This window comes from Eutrema salsugineum, unplaced genomic scaffold (genome assembly GCF_000478725.1).
Source record: "Eutrema salsugineum unplaced genomic scaffold, Eutsalg1_0 scaffold_8, whole genome shotgun sequence".
In the NCBI taxonomy this organism is placed as follows: domain Eukaryota; kingdom Viridiplantae; phylum Streptophyta; class Magnoliopsida; order Brassicales; family Brassicaceae; genus Eutrema; species Eutrema salsugineum.
In genome coordinates, this window is record NW_006256414.1 from 5,313,175 (window position 1) to 5,334,206 (window position 21,032).

The following is a 21,032-nucleotide window of genomic DNA, read 5'->3' on the forward strand; positions in this document are numbered from 1 at the left end:
TCGGTCCAATCGACCCCGGCGCTGACGGTGGCGGAGATGGACCAGATCCTCGAAGAGGTAAATTTAATTACTATATTTAATTAATGTAACTTTAGTTTTAAATTAAATTTCTAACCATAATGTTTTTAAATATTTGTAGGTTGCCCCAAAGAAAAAGGGGCGGGTATTAGGGATGGAGTCCATCCGTGATACCCCGAGAGCTACGGCGACTGGTCACGTCCGGGTCCCGGATCCGGTTATCCGCCAGGAGATCGATCAGATGCGGACCCGGTACGAGACGAGGATCGACCAGCTCTACGGTCTCTTCGAGATCATGGGAGCCGACAACCCGGTACTCATGGCGCAGTTGGACAAGCTGCGGGCTGATGGGGTTGTCGGATCGTCTGCCGCCGGGTCATCCACTAGGACGCAACCGCTGGTGCAGACGGATGAGGAGATGTTCCGATCTCTCGGGGTTGAGCCTCCTAGAGCCGGAGATCAGGCGCCGGCGGAAGCATCAAACCGAAGACCCGGCAAGGAACACGTCCAGGACGATGGGGAGGAGGCCGGTGACGGGATCGACGATTTAGATTTAGATTTAGATTTAGAGCTGTAGGGTTTTTATGTAAATTACAATTAATTTTAATTTCAAATTTTAATAAATTTTAAATTGTAAATTTTTTTTTTAATTTAAATTTTAATTCGAATTAATTTTTTTTTTAATTTTCAATTATATTAAACGTCGTATAATCGTCGTAATAGCTTTATTAAAACCGTCGTACATTCGTCGTAAATATTACGACTAATTTACGACTAAAATCTATGACTAAAATATATGACGACAAATACGACGATTATACGTCCGAGATTTTTGACGATTTTACGACGAAATGATTAAATACTTTACGATTGATTTACGCGATTTATGCGTCGTACATTTTACGACGATCTTACGTCGACAATTAACGACCACTCAACGACGGTCCAGGCGAAGACCAAGTCGACGCAATTCGATGTAAAATCGTCGTAAACTGTACGACGAATTTACGACGATTTTATTTCCCTCGATGTTACGACGAACGAAACCGTCGTATATTATACGACGATTTTACGACGATTTTTCTATTACGACGATGACTTTACGACGATTTCGAAATCGTCGGTAGTTCGTCATAATGGCCCTATTACGACGAAATAACGACCATTTCGGCCGTTGTGAAATGATGTTTTTCTTGTAGTGGATCTTGAAAATATTTCCACTCTGCAGCATCAGAGGGATGACAAATTTCTCTTTCCTTTGATTGGTGCTCAGCATGCCATCTCATTGCCGCTGCCGTCTTCTTGCTCTGATACATTTTTTTCAATCTGTCGGCAATAGGTAGATACCACATACGACTATATGGTATTCTGGTTCGTGATCGTCGTTCTTCGTTCGGCTTATACCTTGGTGCTTGACAAAATTTGCATTCCTCCCACATTTCATCTTCTTTCCAGAAGATCATACAATTGTTAATACAAACATCAATTTTATGAAATGGGAGACCTAAATTTCCCATCAATTTCTCTGTCTCGTAATGTGAACTTGTTGCCTGATTCCCATCTGGTAGATACTCGGTAAACAAAGAGGCCCATGAATCCACACACTTTTCACTCATATTATAATTTATCTTATTTTGCATGAATCGAGCAGCTAAGGATAACTGCGATTGGCCTTCACGACAACCATCATATAACGGTTTTTTCCCAGCTTCTAACAAGTTGTAAAATTTTTGGGAATGGTTATGTACAGGTTCTTGTACATTCTGATAATTATCATCTTGATAATAATTATTATCTTGCTGATAATTATCACGAAATGCATCATTCACTATATGCATATATCTATCTTCAACGTCATGACCCATTTGATCTTCTTCACTCCCACTTATATGAGTTGTATTACCATGACTAGTTCCATAATCAAGAGTGATTTCTTCTCCATGCTTATACCAAATATAATAATCCGGCATAAATCCTTTACTAAACAGATGATCCCAAATTTTTCTTCCCGGTATAAACTTGTTGTTTTTGCAAACACTACAAGGGCAGTGAAACTTACCGCCATTGCTTTGTGTTAGAGACTGATTGTTTGCAAAGTTCATGAATTACTCTACTCCTGCGACGAACTCAGCCGAGAAGTTTCCTATCTCTTCATCGATCCGCTTATACATCCATTCTCTATAATTAGAGTTTGCAGACATTTTGTTAAAATGTCTTTTTTTGTTCGCTCAACGTTTTTTTCTTTCTTGTTTATGGTTTATGAGAATGAGGAGAAGAATGCGGAGAGGTTGTATATATAGAAATTTTTGCGACTATTGTCCGACTGTTTTGGGACTGATTTCCGACTACAAGAAGTTAGTCGCAAAAATTAGGTACACCAACCACCAAACACAAAACACGTGTTCTATTTTTTGCGCTCGCCGCATAAGTTGCTAATTAATCGCAAAGTCCCGACTATTTTACGACTACGTTATCCTGACTACTATGAAATCACACTTTAATCGTAATTCGGCGACTAATTAATGCCTGATTGATTTAGTCGCTAATATGCGACTGTTTGGCGACTAATTTACTGTTGTCGCAGATTAGTCGCAATTTAGACGCAAATAAGTCACAAAATTTAACGACTACGTTGGTAGTCGCAAATTGTAGTCGGTAAATGGTTGTTTCCGTGTAGTGAGAAGTCGGCGCAAACATGGAGAACCTTTATCGACATCGCATGGACTCATCAGACCCATTGACAAAACAATGAGAATTACCGCCTCAGTACACTTCGAGCCGCAGGAGACAAATGCTTCGACAATGGCCTAATACGCTGGTTCGAAGTAAGGCCTACAACACGAAGATGAAGAATTGTGTGATTTCTGCTTTGTTTCTTTTTAATCATTTTAACACTAAAAAACAGAGGCATTTAATGTAATGGTTTTTATTTTGTGAATAAATTTTACATTCATTCAAAATAAAAAGAATTTTTGAATCTCCATTTCTAGTTCTTTGAGAATTAGAATAGTTTTGAGTTCCCTATGATAGGACGACGTGAAAGTTCATGGGAAAGATGTTTTTTTTTTTTTTGTAACAATCATGGGAAAGATGTTAAAGACAGTGTTACGTGCATGTCTCCTCAGTATCGAATAATTGATAAACTTCAAAATCATTTTCTTTCTTTTTGTTTTGCTAAAATCTCCAAATCATTTTCATTTATTATTCCTATCTTGTACGTTCTTAAGGTACCCAAATGGAATAAGAAGAAAACCTTGGAGAAGAGTTGATGACAGCTCCTTAAAACACAAACACAAACCAATATTCTTCCACGTCAAGTAACATTACGTTGGAGCTGCATTGTCCTTCTCACCTTTTCTTTTCTCCTGTTATTCTAATTTCCTTTCTGTTAGTTTTTTGTAAAGTTAAAATTAAGATTTTACAAAATGCACAAGTACTCCCAAAAATAGGAAGAAATCAACCTGAACTAGCAAAAAAGAAGTCGGAGTTAGAAAAAAAAATGAATTAGCAAGATAAATGACTATTGTTTCCTAAAATATTAACATTTTCTGCCAACTCTTATAATGTTCTTACTGAAGTTTTAATAATATAATTCTAGTTGACAATAAAAAGTAGAACCCATTTACGTCAAGAGGTGTATGTAATTTTTATTCGGCCGCATGTACTTTGTTTAAATATATTGTTTAATACCAAAAATATAATATTTAATTGTATAGTGGAGAATATTGCACAACTAAATGGAACTTCAAAAAACTAAAATGAAATTTAATTGGGATAAGCTCCATATTCTTAAAAAAACAAACCTACGGCTAGAGAAGGATTGCAAAATTGAATCATATTCCATTTACAATTATTTACTTGTTGTAATCAATAAGCTATTTCCGACTAAAATCTATATAAAGCTCCTTCATATCTCTTTCTTCTTTTCATATTAGTCACAAGCAAACAAGTGTAAATCATCTCTATAGTACTACACATTCGAAAGAGCAAGATAATGGGTTCCAATGTTTCATCTGTGCATGATGTTCCTTCATCGATGGAAAGCAAGAATGGTTTTGTTGTGGAAATCGAATCAAGAAGACAATGGAAATCACTCTTTGATTCCATGAAAGTCTCAAATAAGTTGGTATATATTTATAAGCAAAAACGTATTTTTACCGTTAACGTTCCTCTAGACCTAGAAAAAAACTGCATTTCATCCTCAATAAATACTAATCTCCAAATCCAAATTGCTCGTAGTGAATCTTATAAAAATATTGTTCATATCAGTGTTTAATCTTGTTATAATGTTATTGAAATGGTTTTGTTTCTGATCTTACTTTGGTGGTTTTGAAGCTAGTGATTGACTTCACAGCTGCATGGTGTGGACCTTGTAAGGCTATGGAACCTAGAGTTAAGGAGATCGTTTCAAGGTACCCGGAAGCTGTTTTTGCAAGGGTTGATGTGGATAGACTCATGGTAAGTTATCTCATTCTCTTACTTGAGGAATAATATTTTTAACGGCTTCTTGTAACCGAAACTACGAATTTTAAGTCTCAAGACTAAGCTATTTCGTATGTACTGCAGGATGTGGCTGGGACATATAGAGCAAATACACTTCCAGCTTTTGTGTTTTTGAAGAGAGGAGAAGAGATTGATAGGGTTGTTGGAGCCAAACCTGACGAACTTATGTACAAAATTGATAAACATAGGGTTTAAGATTTTACATTTCCTTTGAAGAACAAAATATTATACTGTTTTGAGTGTTTGTGTGTCTGTTTCATTGTCTGAAGTTGAGGTTCTGGTTTGCTATTTACTCAAATGCTTATGAATAAAAATGTAGAAAAACTGATTCGCCACTCATGAGGCATAATTTAACGATTTAGTTACGTTTTTATTAAAATCATTAAATCGTTAAAACGTAACTAAAATGTAACGTAACACAATTAACAAAATCTTCTTAGCAACAGAATATAGCTCTCTTAAGTTATATTCACGTATTCACACCAAGGTGAAAGAACTATAACAATGCTTATGTGAAAATGATAACTAAAAAAAAGTATACATACCATAAAAGAGTTCAAGTTCGAAGTATATGTGAATATAAATGGCAAAACCAACACTTACAGAACATTTTCGGATGGCTTGTTAAAAACATAATAGTCCAAAATTAACGGAATAAGAGTCCGAATATATTCGATGACATCGAACAGAGCATTTCTGTCCAAAAATTATCCATCAACAGATGACATCTGGACCGAAAAAGACCCGATGCGTCTCATCTTGAGCTCTTTATTCGTAAGCTTTTGTACCATATTGTATATGTACACTGAATATACTCTCTGAGTTCAAGAACTTAAGCTTGAAACTAGTTGTCAATTCCACATCCACCAAGAACTCTCTTAAGATCTGTCTTCTGTTCCGGCGTCAACCTCGAAGGGAAACAAATCTCAAAGTTGATCCTAAGATCTCCTCTCTTGGAAACTTCTTTAGAAATTGGCATTCCTTCGTTAGGAATCACAATCTCCCGACCCGGTTTAACGATATCCAAAACCGGTATAGTCAGGTTCCTCCCGTCTAATGTTGTTAAGCTAAGAGTGAGCCCTGTTAGAGCCTCCAAGAGCGAGACTTTCTTCTCTACGATCAGATCATTCCCGTCTCTTTTGTAGACCGAATGTGGTTTCTCGTCGATGACAAAGATGAGATCTGCAGGAGTCACGCCTGGTTCTTGGTTTCCTTTCTCTGGGAATGTTATCTTTGTTCCTTTTTTCCATCCTGGTGTTATGTCTATCTTCAAGATCTCCTCGACTGGCTTTGGCTTTCTGCAATCAAAGGTATTATTAGAGACGACAAAATCATAATCCAAAGCAACTAAGCTATGCAACATTAAACGTAGCAACAAGAAATGTACAAGAAATATCATCTAAAAAAATCAATCTTGATTCCCAGTTTCATTCTCAAGGTCTATAACAGAGAAGACATAAGCTCTACACAAAACAGAGCAGCAAGAGGCTTAGATGGAAGATCATCCATTGGATCACAATCAACATCTAAAGCAACTAAGCTATGCAAAATCAAACGTAGCAACAAGAAACGTACAAGAAAGAATATCTCTCCAAAATCAATCTTGATTCCCAATTTCATTTTCAAGGTCAGTCACAGAGAAGCCATAATCTATACACTAAACAGAGCAGCAAGAGACTTATATGGAAGATCATCCATCGGATCACACAAGAAAACGCAAGATTGACCAGACTGCGACTAAATCGGTTTAGTGATTATTTGTAGTTCGTTTTGCAGTCCCTGCGATCGCGGCAGATATCAGCGATTTGATGCTGAACCAAAATTTTAAAACGCGACTGAAATTTTTAACCGCCAATCGCTGAAAATCTGTCGCTGAACAAGCGACAAACAAGATTTTATCGCTGCCGCTAATCGCTGGTCGCTAGCAACAACAAAACAATTAAAAAATCTATCTCTAACCCCTATTGCTAATCCCTGGCGATTAAATCAGCGACTGCAAAACGAACAAGGCCGTAATCATTTTGATCAACGTTTCAATTTTGATTACTCAATTTCAATCTTTACCAAATCAGAGAACTAAGAATCAACGAGACGAAGCTAAAACTGAAAATGGCATTTTCATCGAGATCATAACGAGAGAGAGTTATGGAGTAGCTAACCCAAAACCATCGGGAACAACGCGTGAAATTCGCATCTTCCTCCTCCCACCTTTATACAACTCCTCAAGAGTACAAGCCAACTTGCTCTCAATCGCCGGAGCTTTCCTATTCGCCGGCGGCGTTTTCCTACTCGTCTGACTCGCCGCATCCGCGCTTCTATATCTGCTTCCTCCGTTTTCACCGTTCCTCCTCCCGCCGCCGCCGCCTCCGCCGCCTCCGCCGCCTCCGCCGCCTCCGCCGCCGCTGGTCCCTCCTCCGCCGAATACTTCCCCCGACGCGCCGAAAAACTCGGCGAAGATATCTTCTGCGTCTCGTGGATAGTACCGGAACCCAGCGTCGTTGTTAACGGATGAGTAACTCCGCTGCGGAGCCGCCGTCTCTTGATCGGAAGACTTGAGTCCATCTTCACCGTATTGATCGTAGATCTGACGCTTGTGAGGATCGCTTAAGACGTCGTAAGCTTCGGAGATCTGTTTGAATTTAGCTTCCGCTTCTTTCTTGCTCGTGGGATTTTTGTCGGGATGCCATTTCATTGCTAATCTCCGGTAAGATTTCTTGAGATCATCTTCGCTTGCGCTTGGATTCACGTTTAGTACATTGTAGTAATCAACACCCATTGATTTTCGAAGTCGGTTATACTAAAAGAGAAGTCAACCAATCGGAGAAGTTTTAGAATTGAATTCGAGATATTTACAGAGGAGAGTTTGAGGAGGAGGAAGAAAGGAGAAGAAGAAGAGGAAGATGAATGAAGAGAGAGTGGAGTGCGTGTAAGGTAGAACATGACAAGCAGAATGTGTCTCTTTCATTACATTAATTAATGGAAACTATTCAATTCGAAACAATTATGGATGATAATAAGTACAGAAGCTTCAAGTAATGACGTGCGTTTTAGGGAGGAGTTGTTTCAGGTGGGCTACGAGTCGTCTAAGCCCAAATAAACGCCCAGTCGCAGGCTGTTAATTCCGTTAAAAATATAACGGTTTTTTTTTTAGATTTTTGGTAGACCTGAATTTTTCGGGAAGTCCCACACCCGTCCTGAATTTCCCAAACTGAAAAAAGAAATTATAATTTCCCATTCGAGTTTGAAAATAATATTTGAATGGATAAGAAAAAGTGTAGGAGCGGGAATGTGATTACCCGAACTTCCCGTTGTGTAGTTATATAAAGTGAAATTTTAGAGATTTTGGTTAATCAATTTTTTTTATAATAAACATTGATTTTTTCGAATTTATTAACAATTAATAATTTTTTTTAATAAATATTGATTTTAGTCTAATTATTTGAATTATCCGAACTCTTTCTCATCATTTTCCCGTCCCTTTCCCAATTATATTTTACTTTGAGATTGTATGGATAGTATATTTTGTTTCCCAAATTTCTCGTTCCTATCCCATACCCGTAAATTTCCCTCCCGTTATTTTGTGGGAATATTTTGGATAATATATTTAGATTCCCGAAATTCTCATTCTATCTCTTACGCATAAATTCTCATCCCGATTCCTGAAAAATTCAGACCTAATTTTTGGTATTTAGCTATGCTTTTAAAACCAGATCGGTGACCGAAACAAAAAAGTTATTGGGTCCTAGAATAATATGGTTTGATTGGGTTCAATCGGATTTGATAATATTTTATAAATTTTAATTAATTAAATATTAAATAAAATTCTTTAATAATTATATTATTTGAAAATTTTTTCATAATTTAAATTTAAAATTTTTATTATTATTATTTTACAAAGACACATTAAAAACGATCTTTGTGTCATATGTGATTTACAATTATGCCATGCTAAGGAGCTTTTCAGAGTTATATTAAAAGTGGTCTCTAATTACTAAAATAATTACAGTTCTGCCATTTTAGATCATAACAACCATTTACATTATTTTATCTTATATTTTAATATATTAATTATCCTATACTACTATGTTTATATATTTGCATAATTCACAAATTTAATATATATATATATATGCATAATATAAAGTATAATGATATTACAACTATATTTTGAAGCATGTTATCATTGTCATAGATGTATTTTTAATTATATAATGATATTACAACTATTTATTAATATATTATATATGTATTTTAATAATATAATTTATATGCGTTAAAAAAATACAAAAAAAATTGACAAAAAAAAACCAAAGCTTAAGAACATATGTTTGCATATCGTAATTTTTGGTGTCTTGAGAATTTTTTTTTTTATGATTACATATATATTTACTAGAGAGGTCCATATATAACCTGTCCAATAAGTCAATTATATCTAATATGTCTAATTGATTATGCCAATAAAATTATGGGCTTTCAACTAGACATATAGATTACGTTCCAAAAAAATATTTATTATATAATGATATTACAACTATTTATTAATATATTATGTATGTATTTTAATAATGTAATTTATATGCATTAAACAAATCACAAGAACATTTGACCAAAAAAAACAAACAAATAGAGAAATAATATAGTTTATTTGTTTCAGAATTTTAAGTTTTTATTATCCATATTTTTATTTCAAACTTGAATATTATAAAAAAAAAATTTATAGATACCTTACTCTTGCGCGAGTTACTATCTAGTATTATGTAAAGATCGTTCCATGCTTTATCGAAAGTTTGAAATACTTTATCTTGAATTTGAATTGATCTAAAGTTGTGGTGAGTTGCAGAGAGATTTAGAATAGGAAAAACAAAAGAAGCATAAAACTGTAAACAAGTTATGACTTTTGAGTTTTAATAAACAAAGGTAGAAGACGTAAAACTAAAAAGGAAAAAAAATAAGCGATATAATTAAGCTTTTTCAATTGAATTTGGTTTAACATGGTTTTCCGGTTTGGTTGGTTTTCAGGTTTTTAATGGTTCAATCCAGTTTTCTAACCGGTTTAATTTTCTTTTGGGTTCTAGTATTAATCCAATCTGGTTATATTTCTGGTTTGCAGTTTAATCTGGTTGGACCGCCGGTCTGGTCCGAATTTAAAGACATAGGTATTAAGATTTTTTGTTGGTCATAGAAATTTAAAGCCTGAAATTACAAAAAAAAAAGTCGAGAAGGGTCGAAACCTTCCGTAACCAAAAGCAAAAAAAAAAAAAACAAGTTAGAGTATAAAAATCAATCACAAAGTTAAATTCAAAAGCCATAAAAACAAAGGCCAAGCTGATTATAAATAGGAACCTGTTATAAAATGGATGCTTATCCATTATTTTTCACCACAAATCTTACCTGCTTATTCTTACATTTTTTCACCATAATCTTTACCTACTCACATCAATATTTTATGTTTATTATTCTCCTATAAATAGAGATGTATACAAAAACCACTTCATCTCTTTCTCTCGTCTCTTTCCCTTATGTTTATTCATTCATATACTCTTTATATAATATATAATATATGGATGGAGATATATATACATGTAAATATATGTAATAGTTCATAACACGTTATCAGTACGACCGACTCCTAATCCGTCATATATTTGGAGGTAAGATTGTATTTATGTTTATTCGATCTAAAATTAATATATTATTTACGGAAGCAGAAAGATAAACTATGTCTCTCTGTTTACGTATTATTTCGGGTTGATAGGCCATGCCTTCTCCGAACCAATGTTTTAAATTTATATTCAATTTCTTTTCAAGTTTACGAGATGATAGGTTATGCCTTCCCCGAACCGATCGTTATGATAGATTATGCCTTCACGATCATATGATCATATGGTAGACTATGTCTCCTCAGGTCATAATTATGGAGTTGAAGGTTAAACCTCCTCTTTATTTATATTTATATTTATGGAGTGGTAGGTTATGCCTCCTCCTTGTTTATATTTATGGAGTAGTAGGTTATGCCTCCTCCTTATTTAATTTATGATTATATATTTAAATTTATTTATCGAGTTGTAGGTTGTGTCTCCTCCTTATTTAATTTATGATTATACATTTAAATTTATAAATAGAGTTGAAGGTTAAACCTCATCCATGATCATAAAATTATAGAGTTGATGGTTTAAACCTCCTCCATGATCAGAAAATGATGGAGTGGAAAGTTAATCGTCCTCCTAATCCATATTTATGTTTTTACGTTTAAATTTATATTTGTAGAGTGGAAGATTAAATCTCCTCCCTAATAATATTATGGAGTAGAAGGCTATGCCTCCTCTTTGATCATATATTTTTTTTTGACATCTCCTTGATCATATATTTATGGAACATAAGGGTTAAACCTCTTCGGTGATCATAAAATTATGGAGTTGATGGTTTAATCCTCCTTTTTAATCATATTTTATGGAGTGAAAGGTTAAGCCTTCTCCATGAACACAAAATGATGGAGTGGAAGGTTATGCCTCCTCCTTATTTAATGGTAGGCTCGGCGTCTTCAAAACCTATGGAAGCTCTACCAGGTATGTTATTGTTATGAATTAATATGTTTAACTATCTGATATATTTTATCGATTATAATTTGGGTTAAAGACATTGAAACATGTTTTGAAAAATCAAAACTTTCGGAAGAGCTAAAAAGCTCTGAAAACTAGAAACTCCGGAAGAGCTAAAATCCCCGGAAGAGCTAGAAGCTCCGGAAGAGCTAAAATTCCCGTAAGAGCTAGAAGCTTCGGAAGAGCTAAAAGCCCCGTAAGAGCTAGAAGCTCCGGAATAGCTAAAAGCCCCATAAGAGTTAGAAGCTCCGGAAGAGCTAAAATCCCGGTAAGAGCTAGAAGCTCCGGAAGAGCTAAAAGCCCCATAAGAGCTAGAAACTCCGGAATAGCTAAAAGCCCCGTAAAAGCTAGAAGCTCCGGAATAGATAAAAGCTCCGGAAGAGCTAAAAGCTCCGGAAGAGCTAGAAGTTCCGAAAGAGAAAAATGCTCCACAAGAGCACACGATGGTGATATGCATATATGTGATAATAATAAAAAAAAGATGGCAAGGGTATATACCATAGTAAACTTGAAGTTTACTAATTGAATAAACCGGTTAAGCCATTCCGGTAGTTCCAATGATATAAGATCATTGAGAATACATGTTGAAAAACCAGAAGATTTTTCAACTATTGCATGTCACAGAGAAAAAACAATGAAACCATCGTGAAAACCATCCATGGATGGATCACCATTTTTTTAAAAAGCTCATTGGATATGTGCTGGCCCTAGAGTGGGATTCAATTCGAGATGGATAGACCTTGAAAGTGTCATCATCTCGAAGGAGAGAATTAAAGAATCCCACATCGAGTGTAAGCTGAATATCCAGAAGATTATGTTCGCACTTGAAATGAGCTTAAGATAAAGCAAATCCAAGGGACTGCAAAACCAATTACGGTGATCTCCATGTTGTGATATAAAATATGTAGTTTGACATATAGAAAACAGCTGATGGATCCTCATATGAACCTGAAGTTCATATTGAGTGAAAAAACAAAATCTTATATCCCAGCTGAGCTCCACTTAAAATAAATGTCTCAGAAGGACGGTCTATTTGAGTCTATGACACGTAAGAAATGTGATAAACTACTTTGGTTTCAAATCCTCAAAAGAAAAGGAGCGAAAGAGGATTAATCTCCTGAAGAGATTGTTGACATGGTTTGAAATAAAATCAGGTACCTGAATGAAATCGATGATAAGAGATCTCGATTCACCATGTCATTATAAAAAGTGGAACCAAAGATTAACCTCTAGAGGACCTAAAGGATTATAATGGAATTCTGTTCCCAGGAACACTACTCGATCGAATTAAAGAATGATGATCATCAAAACTCCTGAAGAAATTTATCGAGTAGTATAATAAAAGGGATTATTCCAGAGGTGATATCTTGAACCAGTAACTGGAGATATGTTTAAGGAACATTTTGCCGATTGCCATTTTGACAAAAATGAATTCCCTGCGTTGAGGGGGAGGATCTAGAGAATCACCAAAAGATAGCACAAAAGTGTACATAAACTTTGGCTTATCTCGATCCTCCTACCAATAAACGTGAGGTGGAGTTCATAAAATTGTACATTTGCAAAGTTTGGAAAACCAGTTAGTTAATGCGTTCAAAGATATAAGATGGGTGATGAAATCATATATCCCCGTTGCTAATGCTCCATCAAAAGAAATGTTCTGGAACAAATTATTGATGAGAATAGAGCAAATGAACCGCAGGTCCAATTAAAGTGTGGGAGGCCGATGGGCGTGTAAGGTAAAATCCCCTCTTAACTAAAAAGGTTCTAAAAGAGCTATATAAAGAAAATGTCCTAAAGACATTTGTGAAAAGGTTCAAGAAAAACCGAATAAAGATGTCTTAAAGACATTTGTGAAAAGGTTCAGAAGAACCAAATAAAGATGTCCTAAAGACATTTGTAAAAAGGTTTCAGAAGAACCATATAGAGAAAAATGTCCTGAAGACATTTATGAAAAGGTTCTAGAAGAACCATACAAAGATATATGTCCGGAAAACATATATTAATAGGTTCCATAAGAACCATATAAAGAGAATCGTCTAGAAGACGAGCATGGCTGCACTCTTTTTCCCTTATCATGGTTTTTATCCCAATGGGTTTTCTATGATAAAGTTTTTAACGAGGCAGCAAGGAACACACAAAATATAGACCTCCAAAGAGGAATACTTTCGGGAGGAAAAGTACGATGATATGCGTAGATGCACTCTTTTTCCCTTATCATGGTTTTTGTCTCACTGGGTTTTCCATGCTGAGGTTTTTAACAAGGTATCAAAGAATACGCAAAAGATAAACATCCAAAAGTAGAAGTCCATATTCATCTATCAAAGAGAGAGACTCCATCATCTAAGCGTTCAAAGGAAAATAAGAATATATATTTTTTCCAGGGAGAGCGTTACTGCACTCTTTTCTCTTGTTATGGTTTTTGTCCTAAACAGGTTTTTTCATAATAAGATTTTTACCGAGTCAGTACGCGATATATTGATAGTGATGGATAATCAAGGGGGAGTGTTATAAAATGGATGATTATCCATTATTCACCACCACAAATCTTACCTGCTTACTCTTACATTTCTCCACCATAACCTTTACCTACTCACATCAATATTTTATGTTTATTACTCTCCTATAAATAGAGAGATGTACGTCTTGTAAAGAGGATGAGACACAGCAATAAGAAGCAAAAATCACTTCATCTCTTTCTCTCGTCTATTTCCCTTATGTTTATTCATTCATATACTCTTTATAATATATAATATATGGATGGAGATATATACACATATAAATATATATAATAATTCATAACAGAACCATGATAATTGAGTTTATTCTAGTATCGTTTTAAAATTTGCTTCTCTTGTTTGGGCTTTTATTTATGGAGATGTTTCCGATTTCGAAATGGATTTAATAACTAATAAATACCAAACTAATAAAAGACATTTTTTTTTGTCAACACAATATTCATTAAAGCCCAAAAGAACAAAATTCGGTACAAACATTTAGCCCAGATAAAACCCAATGACTTTACACTGTTAATGAAAAGATAAACATAAGTTGACGATTTAACACGTGTAAAATAATCATGGAAAACATCCCACGTGTCCATCGGAGAGAGTAGAAACAGCCACACCATCTCTGCCGCAGGCATGCATCGCCGATTGTGCTCAGCAAAATAATTTGCTGTCGCCGATTGTGCTCAGCAAAATAATTTGTTGTCACCGCCGTGAAACGTCAAATCATGGCTGGATGTACCAAAGAACCTTTTGCAATTTCGCCGAGAGAGAGATCGAAGAGGCTAAGCTTGAAACGCCGGAATAAAACCTCGGTAAGCTGGAGACGGAATATTCTCCAGGGAGCCACCAGAACACGGCGAGAACACCAGATCGTCATACTCCTCTCTAAGATAACCGCATCACCTTATTAACTCCTCCATAAAAAAACCATCGCTCCTTTTAATCATCTAGGATGAGTGGAGATTCACATTTCATAAAAAAATAATAAGCACCGGTGAGGCAAAATCTCATCAAATCTTTCGGAATTTGACTTCTTCGAAATCATACGAAGAATCGAATAAAACATGCAAAAGGAGATGATTTAAAAACTACTAAACACAAAACACAAAAATCGAACAAGTCAAAAATAATATCCAATAAACGAAAAAAGATACAAACAAAGATCCGGTCTAATCAGACTTATTCTCCAAAAAATATATATAGTGCCGGCATCGGATTACCACCGGACACCGGCCAAAAAGATAAAACAACAATGAAAAGTTTTCGAAGAAACTTGAGAGAATTTTTCTCTTTCTAGAAAAACATTTTTTTTAAATTGAAGTTGTTGGTATTTAAAACTTTGTAACTGCTGAAGAAGAAAGAAAACATATGTAAATTTGTTTTGAACCTCAACTTTTTTGTAAATGAATATAAAAAAACTAAAAAAAATTTGTACTATTATCGTGTCACTCCAGCAAGGAACTTATCATCCATAAATGTCTATCAAACTTCTGCTCCACCCATTGTCTCCTCATGTCCCACCTGCAACTCCCACCACCACCGGATCTCCCTCATTCTCTGCCGCCGGTAACCATCACCGCCACATTCTCTCCTTATCCGCAACATGCACAACCATATCCCAGCTCAAGCAACTCCACGCCTTCACTCTCCGCACGACTCTCCCAGACGAAACCGCCACCCTCTTTCTCTACGGCAGAATCCTCCATCTCTCTTCCTCCTTCTCCGACGTCAATTACGCCTTCCGGATCTTCGATTCGATCCAACAAGAAAACCATAGCTCCTTCATGTGGAACACGCTCATCAGAGCATGCGCACATGACGTTTCGAGGAAAGAAGAAGCGTTTCTTCTTTACCGGAAAATGTTGGAGAGAGGAAAATCAACGCCGGATAAACACACTTTTCCATTTGTCTTGAAAGCTTTAGCTTATGTGTTCGGATTATCCGAAGGGAAACAGGTTCATTGTCAGATTTTGAAACACGGGCTTAGTGGAGATGTGTATGTGAACAACGGTTTGATTCATTTGTATGGATCTTGTGGATGTTTGGATTTAGCACGGAATGTCTTCGATGAAATGCCTGAGAGAAGTCTCGTTTCTTGGAATTCGATGATTGATGCTCTGGTTCGTATCGGAGAGTTTGATTCAGCGTTAGAGATGTTTAGACAGATGCAAAAATCTTTCGAACCAGATGGTTATACGATGCAGAGTGTTTTAAGTGCTTGTGCTGGTCTTGGATCTTTGTCACTAGGTACTTGGGCACACGCGTTTCTCTTGCGAAAATGCGATGTTGCTAATGCCATGGATGTTCTGATCAAGAACTCATTCATCGAAATGTATTGTAAATGCGGATCCTTGAGAATGGCAGAGCAGGTGTTTCAGGGGATGCAAAAACGTGACTTAGCTTCATGGAACGCGATGATTCTAGGGTTTGCTACACACGGAAGAGCAGAGGAAGCTTTTGATTGCTTCGAGTGTATGAATGTTAAACCGAACTCAGTCACGTTTGTTGCTCTCCTCATCGCTTGCAACCACCGAGGCATGGTGAACAAAGGGCGCGAGTATTTTGAGATGATGGTCAGAGATTACGGCATTGAACCTGCGTTGGAGCATTACGGTTGCATCATCGATCTTGTTGCTCGTGCAGGCTACATTACAGAAGCTATTGATATGGTGATGAGCATGGCGATGAAACCAGATGTAGTGATTTGGAGAAGTCTTCTTGATGCTTGTTGCAGAAAAAGTGCTAGTGTGGAGCTAAGTGAAGAAATTGCTAGACGTGTGATTGAAACAAAGGAAGATAACCAAAGCTCAAGTGGTGCTTATGTTCTGTTGTCTAGGGTTTATGCATCAGCTAGTCGTTGGAACGATGTTGGAACTGTGAGAAAACTAATGACTGAACATGGAATCAGGAAAGAGCCCGGATGCAGCTCCATTGAAGTAAATGGAATTTCACATGAGTTTTTCGCAGGAGACACATCGCATCCTCAGACTAAGGAGATATACCAACAGTTGAAAGTGATTGAAGACAAGCTAAGATCAATTGGTTATTCACCGGATCGCTCTCAAGCACCTTTAGTGGATGCAACTGATGATGGTAGCAAAGAGTATTCACTTAGGCTCCACAGTGAGAGACTTGCTATTGCGTTTGGTATGATAAACTTGCCACCTCAGACTCCGATCCGTGTATTCAAGAATCTACGCGTCTGCAGCGATTGCCACGAGGTTACTAAACTGATCTCAAAAGTATTCAACACTGAGATCATCGTGAGAGATCGTGTTCGGTTCCATCACTTCAAAGACGGATCCTGTTCTTGTTCAGACTATTGGTAGCAAAAACTAGCCGCAGAGAGCAATTGAAAACAAGATTGAGAGTATTTTTCATAAGTTTGGCAATCAAGCAGCATCTCTAAAACAATCAGTTTCTTATAGCTGAGCTAACAACAAATCATTTGCAGCCATAGCCTTCAAACATATACATCTCTCACTTGATGAACTCTTCTGCTACTGTTACATGGAAGAAAAACATAGTAACAAGCTTCAGTATCAGTGTCAAAGGAATGATTTTTTTGGATTTAGGACAGAAAGAAACTAACTTTTCGATGAGGTCGGGACTAAGACGACGGTCATGTCGGCATTGTTCGGCGGAAGCTGAAGACGCAACGGGAAAAGCTTCCCGTTCAAAGGACTACGAGTACAAACGATAACGTCTTCTACATTGCTCTCTTCTTTCAATCTCTTAGTCAACTCTTCAACGCCATTGCCTTTGAAAGTAAACGAGTTTACCTCAACGGAATCATCCTCAACCTCGCCGTCATCGTCCGCCATGTGGTAGTATATCACTCTCCCTTCCGATTTCGGCGGCGATCCAACCGCCACTGAATCCGTTGACTGCAACACACAAACACAGAACATAAAGTCAACGACTTCGTCAAATTCGGAAAGTTTTTGTCAATTCAAGAACTCACTTCTTGTCTGAAGAATCGGTTAGATCTGCAAGAAGGAGATCCAGGTTCGAAATCGAGTGAATCGGAATGGTGAAGCGGAGACGGAGGTTGTTGTTGTTGTTGTTGCTGGTGGTGTTGTTGATCGGTGAGAATCTCGACGACGTCGACGTGCCAGAGAATCCAATCTTGAGTCGCGGATCTATGAGGAATATCGTGAGTGACGGAGTTTCTCCACGGTGGCAAACCGCCGTTACCGCGGAGGTAGTGACCGTAACGAGTCTTGAGCTTGACTAAAGCTGCGTCTCTGATGGGTTCCCAAGCGAGAGACGAGTCGAGACGACTCGGGTTAGACTGTAGGACTTTTCTTCCGGTGGCTCCGAGGAGAAACGGTTTGTTTGACGCCGTCAAGTATTTGCCGTAAGCGCTTTTGAGACGGATGAGATTGGTGGAGCCAGGGACTAGCTCGACGGTCCATTTGGCTGCGCCTGCTGAGCCGTTACGTTCTTGAGCGACGGATTCTTCGTCTTCGTCGGCGATTAGGTATTTGTCGTGGTGGCTCTTTAAACGAACAGCTTTGGCCTTTTGAAAAAACTCCATTTGAGAGAGAAGGAGAGGTTGAAGATGGTGTGAATGTAGTTAGTATATTGATGAATATAGAGCTGGATTTTGATTGGGTCTTGGGACCTTGTCTTTAAGAAAGGTATTAAATATTCTTAATTATTCGCTTTCGTCTTTCTTTTTATGGAATTTTCTGAATTTTGAACTAAATAAATTGTGTCTTTTTCACTCTTTTTTTTCGTACGCTTTTTGTTAGTTACTTAATTTATTCTAAACTAGGTGAATACCCGCACCTAAATTGCCGATTTTTTTCATCAACTATTTCAAATTTATATATTTTGTATTTTTTAAAAAAAATATAATCACTATTTATTATGTGTTAGTATATTATTATAAATCAATCAATTTAAAATGTAATATCATTAAAAATCAAGAGTTTATAACATAAATTCGTGTTTAATATTTACATAAATATTATTTAAAAATCAATTAATAGATTTTTTCTTATTTTTGATTGGTTGAAAATTTAATATTAAAATTTATTAATTAATTTTCCTTTTTAAAACTGTAATTTTAAATAGGTTGTTTCTTCAACTATTTCAAATTTAAGTATAATCATTTGTTATTTGTTAATATATTATTATAAATCAATTAATTTAAAATATAATATTATTAAAAACAAAAAGTTATTAAAAATATTAATTTTTAATTAATTATAACATAAATTTTTGTTTAATATTTACATAAATGTTATTTAAGAATTAATTAATAAAAAGACTTTTCATTTTCTTTGAGTGGTTTAACATTTCATATTAAAATTTATTAATTAATTTTTTTAAAAAACTATAATTTTAAATTAAAAAATAACACATGTCATTTCCATATCAATTCTCAAATGCTGATGTGTCACTCATATGGAGAAAGTTGAGCAACTTTTATATATAAGATTACTCCAGCCGTTTAAAATAAGTAATTTTAAAAAAGTTATAAGTCATTTGACATTTTTAAAAGTCCATTTCTAACAAAATTCCTTTTCACGATGATCTCAAGATCTGGAAGACGCGGATTCAGCTTTAGCCTCAAGCTCGCCTAGAAACTCTGCGACTTTATCGATATCCGGTACCACATTCTTCACCGTTTCATCAGACAAGAACTCTTTGGCCCATCTACAAAGAGAAGGAATGTTTGATTCGTTTAAAAGTTTTTCTCCTTTAAGCTGCTCTCTAGCTTTCAAGACAACCAAAAAGCTTCCGAGGCAAATGTCCATGAAACCGATGGTTTCACCGCCAAAAAATGGTTTCCCTTGGCTTAGAGCAATAAATGCTTCCTCGAGATGCAACAACCCTTCTTCCACTTCTTCCATGCTTATCTTTTTCCCGTCTTCCGATTTTGTGGTTGCCGCTGCTCTCAAAGCCGGAAACCACTGTATTTTAAAAAAGGGATGTCTAGTGAGAATTGTGTTATAAGATTTTTGTCCTAAATCTTAAACAAATTAAGGATGATGGTTTCTTAATAAAGGTTTGATTATTTCCACTCTAGCTTAATGGTTTCGGGCTAGTTTCAAACTTCCATCAATATATTTTGGGAGATAAACTAGTTCAGTCTCTTATCTTTATATTAATATGTGTATATATAAAATATAATCAGCAATCTGCAACAAGTAAAACGGGATTATTTTCCAATTATTTCAAGCCGAATTGTTTGCATGGTCCATTTAATATCAACGATCTAGCTATATAAGAGTAAACAATGACTTTTTGTCACTAGCAAAGGCAAATCTAATTAGTATCCCTCTTATAACACTAAAAAATTCATCGCATCCACAAACCACTGATCACAGATTAAAAAATCTCTAGGAAAAAAAAAGCAGACCTTGTTATCAACGTACGCAGACCAGAAGCGAGCTAGAGCGCGATTATGAGGATGTGAAGGAAGAATGGATGGTCCAGATGAGTTCCAGGTCTCATCGATATACTCAACAATGTTGAGAGACTCGGAAACCGGTTTATTATTGTGGATGAGAACCGGGACTTTCTTATGAATCGGGTTCGATTTGAGAAGAAGCTCACTCTTGGATCCGAACAAATCTTCTTCAAAGTAATCATAATAGACCGATTTGAGACGAAGAGCGATTTTTGGTCTTATGGCGTAGGGACTGTACCATACTCCCAATAGTTTCACTTGATCTCTCTCGCCCATATTTTTTTGGTTTTTTTGTGAAATATGTTTTACTTGGTGTGTATTCCTTTCCACGGCTCATTCCTTCTTTTTATTTTGTCTGCTTTTGAGAAAATGACAAAGTAAGTCATACGTTACGTTTTAAAATTCGAACGTACTTAAAACAATTTGTGACATATAAGGCATTTTCTAGAATGTGTGCCAAATGACAATTCAAGAAAGATTCTCACTAAGGATATGAGCTATAGATTGTCCACGTGTCGTAATTATTTAGAGATGAAGATAAAAGTGATGATTAAATTAATTATAGCATGTCTAACTTGTCATTTACCGTAATATTTGCCTTGGGGACAGCCTTCATCAACATCCATTTGTCCACTCTTATATCTCGGCTTTTCGTCCAAACCCATGCAATCATTCTTTTATTAATTAACATCATCTTCACCCATGATGGCATTTAGCTTCTCCATCTTATCCTTAAAATTGCAATGAAGTATTTCTAAGAACTAACAAAGAGCGGAAAAAAAAAAAAAAACAAAGAGCGGATAAAGATATAAAAACTAACAAAGAGCGGATAAAGATATAAGAACTAAAAAAATAGCGGATAAAATCATAAGAACAATGATGGACCTTAGTCAAAAGACTCAAAACCAGTGGCAAGATATGAAACAAACATCCAAGCAATCAAATGAAAATTACTAATGATCATTATAAATGAATAGACTA

General features: G+C 35.9%; 5 protein-coding genes across 5 annotated transcripts; 2 read left to right on the forward strand and 3 right to left on the reverse strand.

The window, feature by feature from the left end:
* Nucleotides 1-3,946: 3,946 nt before the first annotated feature.
* LOC18010334 (thioredoxin H7) lies at nucleotides 3,947-4,865 on the forward strand. The gene is made up of 3 exons (XM_006392182.2): nucleotides 3,947-4,144; nucleotides 4,354-4,476; nucleotides 4,585-4,865. Exons 1-3 carry the CDS (start codon nucleotides 4,013-4,015, stop codon nucleotides 4,714-4,716), a joined length of 387 nt encoding a protein of 128 aa, XP_006392244.1. The 5' UTR covers nucleotides 3,947-4,012; the 3' UTR covers nucleotides 4,717-4,865.
* A 311-nt stretch (nucleotides 4,866-5,176) lies between these two features.
* LOC18010128 (dnaJ homolog subfamily B member 1) lies at nucleotides 5,177-7,384 on the reverse strand. Its single transcript, XM_006392183.2, has 2 exons — nucleotides 6,681-7,384; nucleotides 5,177-5,819 (listed from the first exon to the last, which is right to left on the reverse strand). Exons 1-2 carry the CDS (start codon nucleotides 7,295-7,297, stop codon nucleotides 5,366-5,368), a joined length of 1,071 nt encoding a protein of 356 aa, XP_006392245.1. The 5' UTR covers nucleotides 7,298-7,384; the 3' UTR covers nucleotides 5,177-5,365.
* Nucleotides 7,385-15,074: 7,690 nt separating this feature from the next.
* LOC18010323 (pentatricopeptide repeat-containing protein At1g59720, chloroplastic/mitochondrial) lies at nucleotides 15,075-17,271 on the forward strand. The gene has a single exon (XM_006392184.2). It carries the CDS (start codon nucleotides 15,103-15,105, stop codon nucleotides 16,954-16,956), a length of 1,854 nt encoding a protein of 617 aa, XP_006392246.1. The 5' UTR covers nucleotides 15,075-15,102; the 3' UTR covers nucleotides 16,957-17,271.
* Nucleotides 16,994-18,328, reverse strand: LOC18010123. The gene is made up of 3 exons (XM_006392185.2): nucleotides 17,592-18,328; nucleotides 17,220-17,514; nucleotides 16,994-17,130 (listed from the first exon to the last, which is right to left on the reverse strand). The coding sequence occupies exons 1-3, from the start codon at nucleotides 18,165-18,167 to the stop codon at nucleotides 17,108-17,110; spliced, it is 894 nt and encodes a 297-aa protein (XP_006392247.1). The 5' UTR covers nucleotides 18,168-18,328; the 3' UTR covers nucleotides 16,994-17,107.
* A 721-nt stretch (nucleotides 18,329-19,049) lies between these two features.
* On the reverse strand, nucleotides 19,050-20,352 carry LOC18010300 (glutathione S-transferase U16). Its single transcript, XM_006392186.2, has 2 exons — nucleotides 20,001-20,352; nucleotides 19,050-19,551 (listed from the first exon to the last, which is right to left on the reverse strand). The coding sequence occupies exons 1-2, from the start codon at nucleotides 20,325-20,327 to the stop codon at nucleotides 19,174-19,176; spliced, it is 705 nt and encodes a 234-aa protein (XP_006392248.1). The 5' UTR covers nucleotides 20,328-20,352; the 3' UTR covers nucleotides 19,050-19,173.
* Nucleotides 20,353-21,032: the final 680 nt, after the last annotated feature.